This window comes from Protobothrops mucrosquamatus, unplaced genomic scaffold (genome assembly GCF_001527695.2).
Source record: "Protobothrops mucrosquamatus isolate PMUCROS unplaced genomic scaffold, P.Mucros_1.0 scaffold78, whole genome shotgun sequence".
NCBI classification, from domain to species: Eukaryota; Metazoa; Chordata; class Lepidosauria; order Squamata; family Viperidae; genus Protobothrops; species Protobothrops mucrosquamatus.
The window spans coordinates 1,813,706-1,829,826 of NW_015386455.1; the positions used below are offsets into that span (position 1 = coordinate 1,813,706).

The 16,121-nt window shown below is 36.3% G+C and overlaps 1 protein-coding gene across 1 annotated transcript in view; it reads left to right on the forward strand.

The window, feature by feature from the left end:
- Nucleotides 1–16,121, forward strand: part of KPNA3 (karyopherin subunit alpha 3) — a 36,988-nt gene that overhangs the window by 7,673 nt on the left and 13,194 nt on the right. Inside the window, exons 2-9 of the mRNA XM_015812320.1 lie at nucleotides 4,577–4,621; nucleotides 9,078–9,167; nucleotides 10,474–10,503; nucleotides 10,588–10,640; nucleotides 10,733–10,828; nucleotides 13,928–14,013; nucleotides 15,076–15,162; nucleotides 15,500–15,669. Of these exons, the coding sequence (XP_015667806.1) occupies nucleotides 4,577–4,621; nucleotides 9,078–9,167; nucleotides 10,474–10,503; nucleotides 10,588–10,640; nucleotides 10,733–10,828; nucleotides 13,928–14,013; nucleotides 15,076–15,162; nucleotides 15,500–15,669 (657 nt within the window). The remainder of the gene's footprint in view (nucleotides 1–4,576; nucleotides 4,622–9,077; nucleotides 9,168–10,473; nucleotides 10,504–10,587; nucleotides 10,641–10,732; nucleotides 10,829–13,927; nucleotides 14,014–15,075; nucleotides 15,163–15,499; nucleotides 15,670–16,121) is intronic.

Consider the following 16,121-nt stretch of genomic DNA (forward strand, 5'->3'; position numbering starts at 1 on the left):
TTGATTCTATCCCTCTGTTAATGCAGCCTAGCACTGTGTTGGCTTTTTTGGCAGCTGCAGCACACTGCTGGGTCATATTTAAGTGATTGTCCACTAGGACTCCAAGATCCCTCTCACAGTTACTACTATTGAGCAATGTACCCCCTATACTATACCTGCACATTTGGTTTTTCTTGCCTAAATGTAGAACCTTACTTTTTTTCACCATTGAATTTCATTTTGTTAGATAGCGCCCAGTGTTCAAGTCTGCCCAGATCCTCTTGTATCTTAAGCCTGTCTTCTGGAGTTTTCGCTATTCCTGCCAGCTTGGTGTCGTCTGCAAATTTGATGAGTTCCCCATCTATCCCCTCGTCCAAATTGTTGATGAAGATGTTGAAGAGCACTGGGCCCAGAACAGAGCCCTGGGGCACCCCACTACACACTTCCCTCCATGTAGATACGGTTCCATTGAGGACCACACACTGAGTATGGCGGGTCAGCCAGCTACGAATCCATCTGATGGTGATGACTTACTGAAGTCCAAGTAAATTATATCCACAGCATTCCTCTGATCCACTAATTTTGTCACTTGGTCAAAGAATGCAGTAAGATTTGTCTGGCATGATCTGTTTTGGACAAACCCATGTTGGCTTTTAGTAATGACTTTGTTTGCCTCTAGGTGTTCGCTGATTCGTTGTTTGATTATCTTTTCCAGAATATTCCCATGTATTGAGGTCAGGCTGATAGGTCTGTAATTTCCTGGATCCATTTTTTTCCTTTTTTAAAGATGGAAACTACATCAGCTCTTTTCCAGTCCTCTGGTAGTTCCCCAGTGCTCCAGGATCTTTGAAAAATATAGTTCAATGGTTCTGAGATCACATCTGCCAGTTCCTTGAGAACCCTGGGGTGTAATCCATCTGGTCCTGGTGACTTGAACTCGTCTAGGCTGGACAGGTGCTCACTTACCATTTTCTTACCTATCTTAACTTGTGTTTCTATTCTGTTTTTTATGGCACTATTTTTGATAGGTTGGTCTGTTTTTTCCCTTTGTGTACAGACATGCAAAAAACGAGTTAAATAGTTCTGCTTTCTCCCTGTTGCTTGTCACCTTCTTGCCACTTTCCCCCACTAAGGGACCAATCATTTCCTTCACTTTTTTCTGTGGCTTATTTAAAGAGCTGCATAATATGTGTTCAATGCATGTTCCTAAGCCAGGGGTCTTCAAACTTGGCCCTTTTATGACTTGTGGACTTCAACTCCCAGAATTCCTCAGCCAGGCATGCTGGCTGAGGAATTCTGGGAATTGAAGTCCACAAGTCATAAAAGGGCCAAGTTTGAAGACCCCTGTCCTAAGCACTTACTGTCAGTAGTTTATATTGAATCCTGTGGGACTAGAGACAAACACCTTGAAGAACTTCAAATAAATCTTTTGTACTGTAGAAGAAAATGAGAGTAGCTGTATGAAGTCTATTAAATCTCCCCAGTGAAAATTAAGAAAAAATATTGATTCAAAAAAAGTAATTGTCTTGTGTATATAATATTGCTCAGAGTACAAGATGTCTTAGTACGTGAAAAGAGGTACTGTTTCAACAGATACAAGGATATCTGGTAAAATGATGACGATGACAGATATACAGCAACTATAGTGTATTTCAAGGAAGAAGCATAGCAATAGAAAGGGAGATGGAATTTACTATATGTTGTTGTTGAAAACATTTGGATTAAAATACATACAAGGGCAGATAGTACTTGTAATTAAGCTTGGCAATTATGTTCATGACAGTCGTAAAACATGTGATTGGACTAGTTTTTACCTTTTGGGGGGGATCATTAATTGAACACCATGATTGTTAAGTGAACCCATTGTTTGCTATGGGCTAGGTTTTGCCAGAAAGAGAAGTATATACCAGTTTCTGGCAAAACTATTTTAAATCAAGGCCATGTGACTGTGGGGTGCTGTAAACAGCCATAATTACAGGATGATTGCCGAGTTCCCCAAAGTATAGTCATACAACAGCCAGAGGCATCCAACATCAGAACTTCAAAACTGAGTTGTAAGAGCTTTGGGGGGGGGGGGGTCTGTCATAACTTTCAATGTTTGTTAAGTCAAAGACTACTTGTATATGATATCTATTACCAATCCCTCAATCAAGAAGAATATGTTGATGATGTTTTTCAAAATCACACATTTTAGTCTGATGATTTTTGGAAGAAAAATTTCAGGCATTTGGCAAGAGGCTTGCATTTATGACTGATTGCAGCATTCCAAAGTCACATGATCATGACTTATATTTTTTTGCCAGTTTCTCACAAAAATGGCAATTCAGGGGAATGCATTCATGTAACAACCAGGTGGTTCACTTAATGACAATGGTGACTTGCTTTATGACTGTTGTAAAAATAGTTATACAATTGAGTCAGGTCTTGTAGTGAGCCACTTAACAACTGCAATGATTATGACCTAAAGTCTGGGCTTATATGTCATTGATAAGTGAGGACAACCTGTATTATAAAATAAGTTAAATAGTGACTATGGGAATTTCAGAGGTAACATAAGACAGTAATAATATATACATTGTCAGTTTTTTAAAAAAAGAAATTGATACTTTGTCATATCTGTATAGTCAGAATAATGGCTTATTTTTCATTACTGAACTGGAACATGCTGGCAACAAGAATGTAGTCTGTTTTACAAGTGAATAGAAGAAGGAATAGAATGCATTTATGGGTCAGCAGGAATCTCAGCTTATAATTACGCACAAATATTGTGTCAGAATTACACTCCCATAATTTTCTTTGCTTCCCATTGTGTAGTATATTTTTATGTTGTTTCCTGTAGTTGTATATATAGTATAGATCTCAGCTTAAAGTTGCACTGTCAAAATGAGTGTTTAAAATACAGGCTGCTGTTTCCATCATATTTTGTGCAGTAAGTATATGTCATTGCTTGAGTAGCTTTGTACTTCTTTTCTCAAAACAGTTCTTTATCTTTGTTAGGGAGTCAGGTCTGCATGTATTGTTGGTTCTTTGTCAGAACAATTTTTCTAAGGTGTTTCTGGAGAGAGAAATATAGGTAGTTTTTGTCTTATGACCACAATTGGGACCAGAATCTTTGTCATTCAGCAAAGCAGTTGTTAAGTGAGACACCCATATGACGGCTTAGCTCAACAACCTCAATTCCAGCACTCCTAATTATGGTTGTTCAGCCGTCTCCTGGGTCTTAAGTGGAAGGAATGAAAGAGTTGCCTGTCAGGTTCAGCTCCCCTTCATGTACAGAAGGGAACTCGGTTATAGGGCTGCAGGAATGGAGGTCAGATCTTGAGATCTGACTTCTGTTTCTGTAGCTCGGTGGGCAGCTCATTTGCTCTTAAAGGGCTCCCTGTGGGGAAGGAGAATCTCAGTTCAACTTGAGAACTGAGATTACCTCCTGGCTGAAATTTCCTTCCTCCTTTTTGGTCTCAAAAAGATGCCTGTCTTGACGGAATTTCAGTTCTGTGGTAGGCAACGGCAGTTTGCTACCTTCCTTGCTGACTTCCCTATTGAATTTCTGGGGAAAATTGCCAATAGTAATCACACAGTTGCGAATGGCTTGGCAGCTGGTCATAAGTGAGAGCAGGTTGCCAAGTACTCAGCTCACCTGAGTGTGACTATGGGGGTTGTGGTGCAATGTTTTGCCATGGCCAGGAGTGCTTTATAGGCTGTAAAGCACCCATTCCATGGCTGTCATAATTTTGGATCATTATTAAACAAGCAGAAGTCAAGGACTATCTATATAGAAAAGAGCAGGAGTTTTGAAACTTCCAGACTGCCAGAATCTGTTGTTAAAAGAATCCTGACACCCACAATCAAGAAGGAAAACTCTACTGATTGGAAATTGGCTATCTTTGAATGAACCTTTTTGAGGGGGAGGGCTTAATTCTCATCGAATCTTATCAGGTTCTTGAGATACCTTGGAGTCCCATGAAACAGATTAGAGGATCTGCATTTTAAATTATTTTCCATTCCACCATTCAAGAAAATCAACAGACCTATAGCATGTAGTTTCATAATATGTAGTGTAATTGTGAATGTTCTAACATTTCCGAAGGCTTAAATTGAGTAATCCATATCTTCTGAGTCTGAAGGATTATTTCAGATATTGGCCTTACAGAAGTTAATACACACACAGAGCTGCTTTGAGAGCTGTTGGACAGTGAATAACCATCATCATGCCTGTTGTACTATGGTACATTTGTGTTTTATCTTGATTTTAGTTTTTTTAAGTGTTTCATGTTTTTGTGATATAAATCACTAGGAGACATTTTCTCTATCTGATGGGAGGGGGTGTTTCTGTGCAGTTGTGTCTAATTCTCAGAGACTGCCTGCTTGGCAAGATTTTTGGAAGTGATTTGCATACTTTCTAGGGCTAAGAGAGAAGGGCTGGTCCAAGGTCACCCAAGCAGGCTTTGTGCCAAGGTAGGACTAGAACTCAGTCTCATGTTTTCTAGCCTGATGCCTTAATCACTACACCAAACTGGCTCCCATCTAGTGGTTTACAAATATAACAAACATACAAATGCATTTAATTTCTGTATTTCATGTTAGTTTTCTTTTTCAGACCATGCGAAGACATAGAAATGAAGTGACAATTGAACTTAGAAAAGTAAGTATATAATAAATTCTACACTGGGTGCATTTTCATATTATGTTAAATCAGGGGTCCACGGACCGGTACCAATCTGTGGCATGGCAGCAACTGGTCTGCACAAACAAGCAAAGCCCCATCCGCAGGATGCAGGTAGCACACAAAACCACGCACCCTCCAGTCCGCGGAAAAACCTCTCTCCACGGAACCGGTCCCTGGTGCCCAAAAGGTTGGGGACCTCTGTGTTAAATCATTATTATACTGTATTATAGAAATATCTCACAGATAGTATTGATTTTTCTAATCATGGGTTATTTTCCACTTAGCTAAAGTTGTTCACGCAGCTCTTAATATGGGCAGAGCCTTAGCTCATCATTTGAGGTTTTTCCCAGTGGTGCTGAGAATATCAATAGTGTCTCCTCAAAAAATAGTTTATTTTCTGTGCGTTTTTTTAATTACAGTTTCTTGAGGAGTCACTATTGGTACATTTAACTGCAGCATTTTTAATTCTATATGATAGTGTTGCTGTTTATTCTAATTCTGTTCTTTACCCCCTTCTGTGAGCATTTTATTCCCATGCGTTAGTGGTATCCATAAAGTTACTAATGGGATCATTGTCCAAAGTTTACAATACCAATCAGTGATTGTTCTGGTAACTCATGGAATTTGCTTTTTTCAACATTTCTTTTCACACCACCAATATTTCTGCTAGGGAACTGCGAAAATTAGGTTCCTATTGCTTATTGCTTTTCACTAACTGTTTTCAAAACTCTAATCTGAAACACATTATTTCTCTGAAAACATTAATAATCTTATGAATAAAATTTGAACTAACCTGATCTGATGGCATAGATGAAGTGCAGGTAGAAACATTTTGTTAAACTAAGTAATTTAATGTCAAGAGTAGAAAAGGATAAGGTAATGTATGAATAATCTGATGATTTGATAATATTTATGTGAGCACAAAATAAATTAAGAAGGGAGCAAAACTATGAGATAGCAATCATCTGTAAGTCAAGCTATAACTAATAGAATCAGAAAAACGTAGGCCTAGAATGGCCTTGCTTCCCAATATCAAACAGCTTGTAAGTTCAGTTGGAGTGGAGACAACATGCTTGGTTGGAACTGCATTGTTCTCTAGATTCATCTTAGAAGCTTTGAGAAAAACTTTGTGCCTGGATTAATCCAGTAAAGCAATGCATGAATTTTATTTTGTACAGTGCTCCTTCCTGTATGTCAGAAACACACATTTTTTTTCCTTTTAAACAGTTGGAAATTTTGGTGGAGGGGAAGAGTTCCTTTCCCTAAATAAGTAAAAGGCAGGGGAAAAAAATGCTGAGGGAGAATAGGAAAATCGACTCAACAAGTTTTGCCAGTTAGTCTGTACTAACAACCATTAGGAAGAAAAGGAAAGTCAGTTGAATAAACGGTTAATGAGATGGCGTTAGAGCAGCTACAATTGTGCTACTTACCTCATTCATAACACCAGATTGGAAATAAGAAAAGCAACTGTCTTTGTGCTTCTTCATCTCCTTTGTAGCGCTAAGATCAAATAGGGATAGTAGAAGAAAGAGTGTGGTACTCTTCTTTATTTTCTATGCGTTGTTAAAATTTGAGATGAGAGAATTATACAAAATATCAAAGTAGCAATTGGTTTAATTATGCATATATACAGTCCCCACCTCAGCATTTTCAAGGGTTATTTTCTTGCCATTATCTACCACTGCTTGGTTTTTTATTTTGAAGTGTACAATTCTGTATAAATGCACTTAGAAGTAAACCCTATTGAACTCAGATACTTATTTCTAAGTAATGTATTTAGAGTTTTGTACAGAAATAGTAAAAAACATGAAGTAGCCAACTGCTGTTTTAAGTAGCAGCTGTTGCTTATACTCAGTATATTAAAAATATAAGTGTGTCAAAATACGTTTAGAATTAAGTAGAAGAACAAAACATTCAGAGTACAAACTGTTCAAAATGGATGTTTGTAGCCTCATTAAAACCATTCTAACCCTAGTTAGAATGATTTTGATCTTAGAACAGCCCTGTAAGATCTGTTGGATTGTTTCAAGATTGGAACACTTTTGGTAAAGGTACAATAGTATTGAATTAGTTCTAATGAAACTCGAAATTGTTTATTGAAACTATGGAATATTTAGTCTTGAAATATAATTGTTTGCATAACTTTACAATAAAGGCAAACTTAGCTTAGAAATACTCCTATTTGTAAATTCATTTAAATCTATTATAATCATTTCATTACTGTTTATGAATGTCTAAAGAAGACTTTGTTTTAACTGAATTATTATCAGCAAATCTTCTTCTTGTGCCATATCTGTTATCGGATGTTGGCGATCATGTTGGCGATCCTGTTTTTATCAGCAGCCACATGAAAAAGTGCTGCTGAGTTTTGTCCAAACCAATCCCTTAGATTTTGAAGCCACGATGTTCTTCTTCTGCCTGGACCTCGTTTGTCTTCAATCTTTCCCTGGAGGATTAAATGGAGTATGCCGTATTTTTCTGGGTGTCGCATAAAAATATCAGCAAATGAAGACCCTTATTAGCAAATCTGATAATAAAGATAAACCTTTGGGTATTTTAGCTTCTCAGCAAGGGATAAAAGAAGGAGTAAATAAGAACCTTATTTCTGATCACTTTGAGTAGTAAGAACTTTTACACAAGAGTGAGAACTTTTACCTTCTGTCATTAACTGTTACAGTGACCCAAAATGAAAAATCTGTCTTTTTATTTTGGTTTGTACACATATGTGATGGCTTCCCTGAGTGTGTATGGACTGAAACAGGACACATATGCTTTATGATCTGCAGTTCATTCAATATATTGCTTGAATTAGTTTTGATAACATTAATTTAGGACTTGACCATTGTTTTCTTTCAATTATAGTTTTTACATTAATGTAATACAATCTTTTGAGTTCTCCCCTCTCAGCTCAGAGCTTCTAATTGAGTACTAAATTGTATTAAATTCAGAAACATCCCATACTATCTACATTTTTCCTGCCTGCTTGTATGAAAGTACACATAAGGTAATATTTCAAGCATCTGCTAATGTAAGTTCTCCTCCAGAATATTTGTCAAGAAATATGCTGCAGACTAGTACTTAGTAAAGCAGTAATGAAGGCTTTGGAAAAAATACTCAAATATAAGTATGTTCTATACTCTTACCTATGTGATACTCAATGAAAGTAAAAGTTGGACATTGAAAATGCAGGATAGGAAGAGTATTGACACTTTTGAACTTTTGTCTTAAAGAAGACTCTTGAGAATATCGTGGACAGTCAAGAAAACAAATAAATGGATCAGGGAACAAATCAACCCAGAGTTCTCACTTAAGGCACAAAATACTCCAGTTTAGACACATTATGCAAAGATTTGGCTTTCTTGAGAAAACTCTAATGCTGGGAAATCTGGAAGGAAAGAGAAGAAGATAACCAGTAGAAAGATGGGTGTACTAAGCCAAAGTTCCCCAGCTTTTCTGGCTTTGCGGACTGGTGGGAGGGGATGGTTCCGTGTGAGCAGCTGGCACGCACGCGTATGCAGCTCCATTTGTGTAAGCTTGCCCACTGCTTGTGCAAGTGGGGATATTCGTACGCACGCACTCACCCACCGTTTCTGCAGCTAAGTTGTAAACAGCTCACAGCCCACTAGTGGGCTGTGGCTCAGAGATTGGGGATCCTTGGACTAAGCTACAGTGGGAAAGGGTGCACCATTGAAAGACCTGAAGGACAACGTTTAATAATAATAATAATAATAATAATAATAATAATAATAATAATAATAATAATAATAATAATAATAATAATAATAATAATAATAATAATAATAACAACAACAACAACAACAACAACAACTTTATTGTCACCTTGAATGTAAACCAATCGGCATACATCAAAATGAAATTTCGTTGCATACAGCTCTCAAAGGGCCACCACCTCCGATATACACTCCTTGTTCGTGACCAGCTCAAGTTTCGGAACGTCCATTTTAATCTCTAGGGAGCGAACGACGGCAAACAGGACAGATGGAAATGGAGCTCCATGTGGATTAGCCCTCAAATTAGCTTGTATTCCTGCATGACAACCTCGCTTCCTTTCCTTTTTCTGATGTTGTCTCTTCCACCTTTTCTTTAAAGGGGCCTTGCTCCTTTTCACCCCTGGAGCACAGATTGGGGACAGATTGTCATGGAGAAAATCTATGTATGTTGTTGCTGAGAATTGAAATCACCTTGATGGCACATAATCAGTCAATGCACCCATTCACAATATTTACATTATTTATATATTTCATCTTACTTATATAGGTAACTTTTCAGTCATAGATAATCCTTTGTATTTAAAGGATTTATCAGTTACAGAATTTTGCATGACTAATATTAATACATGTAAAGTTTGTTTAAAATTTACTTTGAAGAGTAAATAAACATTAAAAATAATTAAAATGTTCATTCTTTTCAGAACAAAAGAGATGAACATCTGTTGAAAAAAAGAAATGTGCCCCAAGAAGAAAGTTTAGAAGATTCAGATGTTGATGCTGACTTCAAAGCAGTAAGTTATTTAATTAATGGAAACACTGTTTCTAATTGTCCTTCCTTTACTTTTTCAAACTGGTCTTGGTGGATTTCCTTTTGCTTATTTCAGTTATGTAATTGATCAATCATACAATTATGTTAACGTATTAATTCTATTAAATTAATCTCACTGCCTCTTTTCCATGCTGTCCACTGCTTTATAATGTTTAATACATTATACCCCTACAGCAGTGTTTCTCAACCTTGACAATTTTAAGGCATGTGGACTTCAACTCCCAGAATTCCACAGCCAGCATTGCTGGCTGTGGAATTCTGGGAGTTGAAGTCCACATGCCTTAAAATTGTCACGGTTGAGAAACACTGCCCTACAGTCACATTATTATGATTTGGGCATTTGGCAACTAGCTTGTATTTATAGTTGCAGTGTCTTGAGGTCACAACTGTAATTTGCAACCTTCCCCAACTGGCTTCTGATAGGCAAAATCAATGGGAGAAATCAGATTTGCTTAATGACTGTGTGATTCACTTAATGATCACATGATTCGCTTAAGTGACCATGATAAAAATGGTCAAAAAATTGGTTCTGGTTATGTGATGACTTGCTTAAAAACCACATATCTTAGCAAGCAAAATTTCAGTCCCAATTGTGTCATAAGTCAAGGACTATTTTCCACTCCCAGATTTTATCCCCTTTTGACTATTTTCCCCAATAACAATAACATTGTTTAGCATGCTGGCCAATCATGAACAATATTCTCTACAATCCAGTTTCTCTCATAGAAGGATGATGTAATCTCCCTAGAATAAAGAACACTTTTTGAAACCTAAGAGAAAGAGGAAAAAAATATGTGGAAGACAAACTAAAGACCACAGTGGTAATATTTCCTTTCTCCCTTTTTCTTTCATACATTATATATTGAATTTATATTTCTTTTTTTTGTTTTGTTAATTTATATTGAAATAGGTTGACAAGATGCCTTCTAGATGTTTTGGACAACCCTCTGAATTCTAACAATTGGTCACATAAAACTTATAATGGTTGTCATTCAGAATGATCAGCAAGGCCCACACCTTGTATATCTGAGTCTAGATTATACTGTCATTAATACTTATGAAGCTCTTATTTCTATTTATGTTTCGTTCATTTTTGGTATGATTAATAAGGAAAATGGAAACATTCATTATATAACATTATATAATGCTATAATGTTGATATAATATTATTTTGATATAACATTTTAAAATTCATGGGCTGGTTATTTTTCTGAGAATACTGAATTCTGAGAAAGTTGGAACTAAACAATTTTTTTCTCTTTTTTAAGCAAAACGTTACACTAGAAACTATATTACAGGTAAGTTGATAACAATTATTATTATTTTCAGCTGGATTTGTTTCATATTTAATCTAATTTTTTGAAATCTGTTTGTTGCTGTAGAATGCTACTAGTGATAACCCTATTATCCAGCTGAGTGCTGTTCAAGCTGCAAGGTAGGCATTTATTTTATTTGAAAGACTAAAGTATTATTAATCTTTTCCTCATATTATATTTTTTATTGATTAGTTTTGTTTTAATTTTACAGAAAATTATTATCAAGTGATAGAAATCCTCCTATTGATGATTTAATAAAATCTGGAATTTTACCAATATTGGTTAAATGTCTAGAAAGGGATGACAAGTAAGTAGTGCTTTTTCCTATGTGTTTATAATATAAATTGAAGTTTTTTTCTTGAAAGGCTGCGGTTAAGAAGCCTAAACCATTACTCTTCCTAATGTATTTTTTATTTTGAACACTTGTCTGTAAATACATTGTAATATTACTTTGCTAGGTTAAACACATCTTAACATTAATAAACTTCTGGTTATGACGGTTGTTTTTATTTGTTACCTTACACAGTCATTCTACAAATTCTGCACAAATTGTGCTCTTTTAGCAGAGTCTACATGTAGTCATCAACATCTGTATTCATTTCTCTGTGTTTTCTTTTTATTCTTGTCACTTTTTGTTTCGTATAATAGGGCTGTCCTTCTAGTTCTAGTAGACGAAAGTGCTTGCCATTTTGGTGGAAAGCCATTTGCTTTTTGAAAATCTCCTACCTTTGGCCTTCTCCCCCCCTCCCCGCTTTAATTTATATCCTTGGAATACTGTTTTCTTCTCCTCGTTATAGTCCTTAGTTAGGACTGCGTGTTTGTGATGGACTGTTTGACATTCTTGCAGGGTTGCTTTTGGCATTCTCTACACCTTTCAGTCTTTGAGAATTCAACTTAACTTTCTTGGAGAGGGGAGAGGCAGGTTGTAAAATCACAACCACTATGACAACTATGGGGCTAGGTAATCATGGACTAACTTATTTAATGAACAAGAATACATTATTCCTAGGTCCCACCATACCGCCCTGTTTGATTGATGGTATCTAGAGTATGCCTACTATACTGGATTGTATAGGATTGGCTGAAACCACGGAAGACAGAAAGTCTCTCAAATACCCAGGCCCTATGAAAGACTTTATAAATGATAACTAGTATTTTGCATCCAGAAGTCTACAGATAACTAGGGCAGCTCATGAAACAGAGGTATTATATGGACATACTATGGCGGGTCTATAACTGCCCATGATGCTACTTTCTGGAATAGTTAGTTTAAAAGATAGCAGCTTGCAAGACCTTCAAGGCAGGTGGTACCACTTCTTGTCCCAACTAAGCAAGCAGTGCTTCATGGACTCAGCTACATATCACTTTCTTCTCCCCACCTCAGGTGGCCTTCACCAACCAGTAGGGGCAGGGATCTAATAAGTAGGTAGCCAGTTTAATTAGGTTAATGAATGTCACCAAACATGGTTAAGAGGTTCAAGTCTATATCGTGGCAATAAAGAAGCAAAGAAAACTTACATCTTACTTTTATTGTACCTGGATAACCATTCAGCAAGATTGTTTAAAGTGACTTAATTTATTTTAAGAATGAGATGAAAGAGGCTTAGACTTAATTCTACCAATTTGAATGGCTGTGGATTTGGAAGCTGACTGAATCCAGCTATCATTGACAGTGGACAGAGTAACACTACCCAGATGGAATTGTCTGCAACTTTAGGGTCCTTTTGAACTTACAGTTCCTGCTTAAATAGCCGGAAGATGCAAAGGCTTATGCACAATTACATATTGTCAGCTTTTTGTGACCTTTCCTAGATCAGAAGGCCTCACTCAGTCAAGTTACTCATGCTCTTGTCATCTCATCAGCAGATTATTGCAGTGTACTGTTCATGGGGCTGTCTTGAAGATTATCCAGAACCTTCAGCTGGTGCATCATTCAGCAGTCCAAGTAATTATGATGCACTAAAGTTCCCCCATGTAACATCACTACTGTGGGAGCTTCATTGGCTGCCACCTTTTGAATGCAGCTTAAGGTACCGGTCATCACTTTGAAAGTCCTACATGGCTCAGGTCCTAGATATTTCCATGACTGCCTTCTCCAAATTGAATCTGCCTATCTGATAAGATCTTATTAAAGATCTCGTCACCATCTTCAGGATTAAGGTTATGTGATGCCTTTATATAAGTTATGTAAGAAGTAACCATTTAGAATATTGTTTACAGTTCTTATCGTTACATCTCTAAAAGTCTATTATAGGCCAGGAAAAGTATATTATAGGCCAGGATCAGAAGACAAACAACCAAAAGACTGGAACGCCTCCACTGAAAGACATTTTTCTTTATTACAGTTGAGATTGTGCAGTTAGCTGATAGGGAATTTGCTATCACATTTTGTGGCGATGGCTTCCTACTTAGGCCATTTTAAATAGAGCTTTAAACATGGTTCGTATTATATTCTTACATGTAGAGCACAGCAATTAACTTGAAAAACAGCTTCAGCACTGAACTCTTGACTTCACCTGTATGCAGTGAAACAGAGTTGGTAAACTTGAGATCCCAAAACTTCATGAAACTCATACACTTTTGGTGGTGGTGGTGGCTGTTGTCTGGGAGTCCCAAACCGCCATAATGACCCAAATAGGCAGCAAAGTTACCTTCATTTTGAAATACATGAAAACTTTAGTGCAAACAGAGTAAGCTTAATTTAGCTTCAAAAATAATGCCCTCCAAAAGGGGATAAAATTGAGGGGAAACAATGGAAAATCCAAGCCCTCCCCACTTTGCATTCTTGCCATGCATTCTTACTTTCTCAAAAAATGTCCACGGCTTTCAAGATTACCCACCCCAGGACAGAGGGTATTTTGAAATGTAAATCTATTAATCCTCTGGAGTGGGTTACAAAAGTTACTTTTAGAGAAGATAGGATGATTTAATTTGTTATGTACAGAAAAATCACCTTTGTGACAAATAGACTACAAGTGTGCAAAATGATCTGTGTACTGTACATCAGTGCACAGCTGTGCTAAAGGCCATCAAGAATTTTTTGAGCCATACTCAATTATTGAATAATTCAGATTGCATCCAAAAGTGCTGCAACAGTTTTCACTATTAGAAAACTGTTAGAAAATCCAGGAAGGAAAAATGCAGCTGTCAAACAAAAAATCATGTCAGGAATTTAATATGCATTGATGTTCTGCCAAAATAAACATTTGTGCATTATATTTGTGCTCATAATTTCTGAAATTATCATTAAAATAGGTCAGCTTTTCAGTGATATTGTAAGGAATGGATATAGTAAAATTTAATTATAGAGTAGTGAATTAATGCTTTCATATTAACTGAGAACCTCTTTGTTGCATTTTGTAGATATTATTGCTACTATATTGTATTTTTGTCTTTTTATAAACAGTCCTTCCTTACAGTTTGAAGCTGCTTGGGCCTTGACTAACATAGCATCAGGCACTTCTTTACAGACTCAAGCTGTTGTACAGTCTAGTAAGTGTTTTAAATATTTAATATTGAAATGAAATATCTTTTAACAATATAATAAACATATATAATTTCCTCTCTATGTGCATATATGGCATATACTGTATATAATCTTCGCATGACATATTGGGTCTGATGGAAAGAAATCTTGGAATTGTGGACTGAACCATTTATGTTTTCGATCCATGTTCCTCCTGGTTAATTAAGGCATCCTGGGAGGTGCCATTTAGTGGGTCCATGGAGTCATTAATACTTCTTTGGGGAATGAGATGCTGCTGCCTGTTTTAAATAATTTCAGATCTGATTATGTTAAAGACCTCCATCATTATATACAAACTTGTCTATATCTTTATATCTCAATTATGGTGTTTCTTTATCTTTGCTTCCATAATGTTTGGATCTGATCGGGAAAACCGAATCCTACTCCCAACCATGGCAGTAGTCAGAATGATAGCTAGATAACCTCCTTATTTGAGGCCATTCCTATAAATTAAGGCATATCTCTGATGCTAAGGTAGACATTGATGCCTTGCAGAAATGTTAATTATGAATGATTGATATTATACCAACAGAGAAAATGTAAATACAAATATTAATAAATGTTCACACAACCTTGAAATTAGCTCCTGGGTTAGGTGAAACTGAAATATTTTAAATGTGCAATTCCCATCCTCTGCATCTAGTGACAGAAAATGAAGAAGTGTATAGTCAGTCAGAAATTATTGCTCTAGGAAGGTTGCAAATGTTTATATTATTTTTCAGTCCATTTCAAAGAGAGGATTTTGGAAAGTATCCTCCATAAAAAAGGGTGGGTTTTTCTTTCTTTTTTTGCAAAGCATAATCTCTTGTGTTGTAGAGCAAAGAATTATTTCTGGATGGTTAATGTAGCTTATATCTTACTATAAAAATTCACTCATTTTCCTCCTCAAATAGCATGGAATCTAGTTCCCAGTTAATATTAGATGAATTTCAACTATTACTTTTGTGTTATTTTTGTTTCTGTTTAAGTACCAAAATGCAAGGTGTGTCTGGAAGATCACATTTCACTGAAGCATCCCTCTATTACAGATGCAGTACCTCTCTTCTTAAGATTGCTCCATTCACCGCATCAAAATGTTTGTGAACAAGCTGTTTGGGCCCTTGGGAATATTATTGGTAAGTAATGGTATTTATAAAAATAAATTCATAGGCATTGAACGCTTTAAACTCTAATCTTATACATTGGCATTATCTGATGAGACTATGTTTCTCCAAGTTTTATTTTTTTGTTTTTTACTACTGCAGCATATTTAAAGAAAACATGTTTTGGAGAATTTAGCTTAACTTGTCATAAATTAATGCAAAATTGTGCAATTAGATTTTTGCTGAGCAGTTTCTAATGGAGAAACATAGAATCTCTGTCACAGAACATCAGTGCACATACATGTCACTGCATACATTCCAAGGATTTGCCATTATGAATATAATTTTTTTTTAATTTTCGCTTCTGTAGGTGATGGTCCTCAGTGTAGAGATTATGTCATATCACTGGGAGTTGTCAAACCGCTTCTATCCTTCATCAATCCCTCCATTCCCATCACTTTTCTCCGGAACGTCACATGGGTCATTGTAAATCTCTGCAGGAATAAGGATCCCCCACCACCTATGGAGACAGTTCAGGAGGTAAATAAAGAACTACCAGTGTGTACTTTTGCAGCTCAGCTGCACTGCCAAGTCACCTTTTCCCATAATATATGATATATCGTCTTAAGGCTTATTCATCTGAGCCTCATTTCAATAACTAGCAATTCATTAGATTTGCTTTCTATTTTATTCAACTGTGACTTCCAAGTCTAATTTTATTAGTGAAGAAAATACTGACTTTAAGGCATATTCAGGGAAATCTCTGAAATACTGCAATTACTTGAGAAAATTTTCAAGCTTTGAATCCAGATCTGTCTGGACCTAAGATAGTAGTGTGGAAACTCTAAAAATTGAATCCACTGCTATATAGTTTATATATTACTTGAGAAATATCCTTTAACCGCAGTAGGTAAAATAACCTCACTAGCTTGGCCTTTGGAGATTATATAGGTAGTCCCCTACTTATGGCCACAATTGAACCCAATATTTCT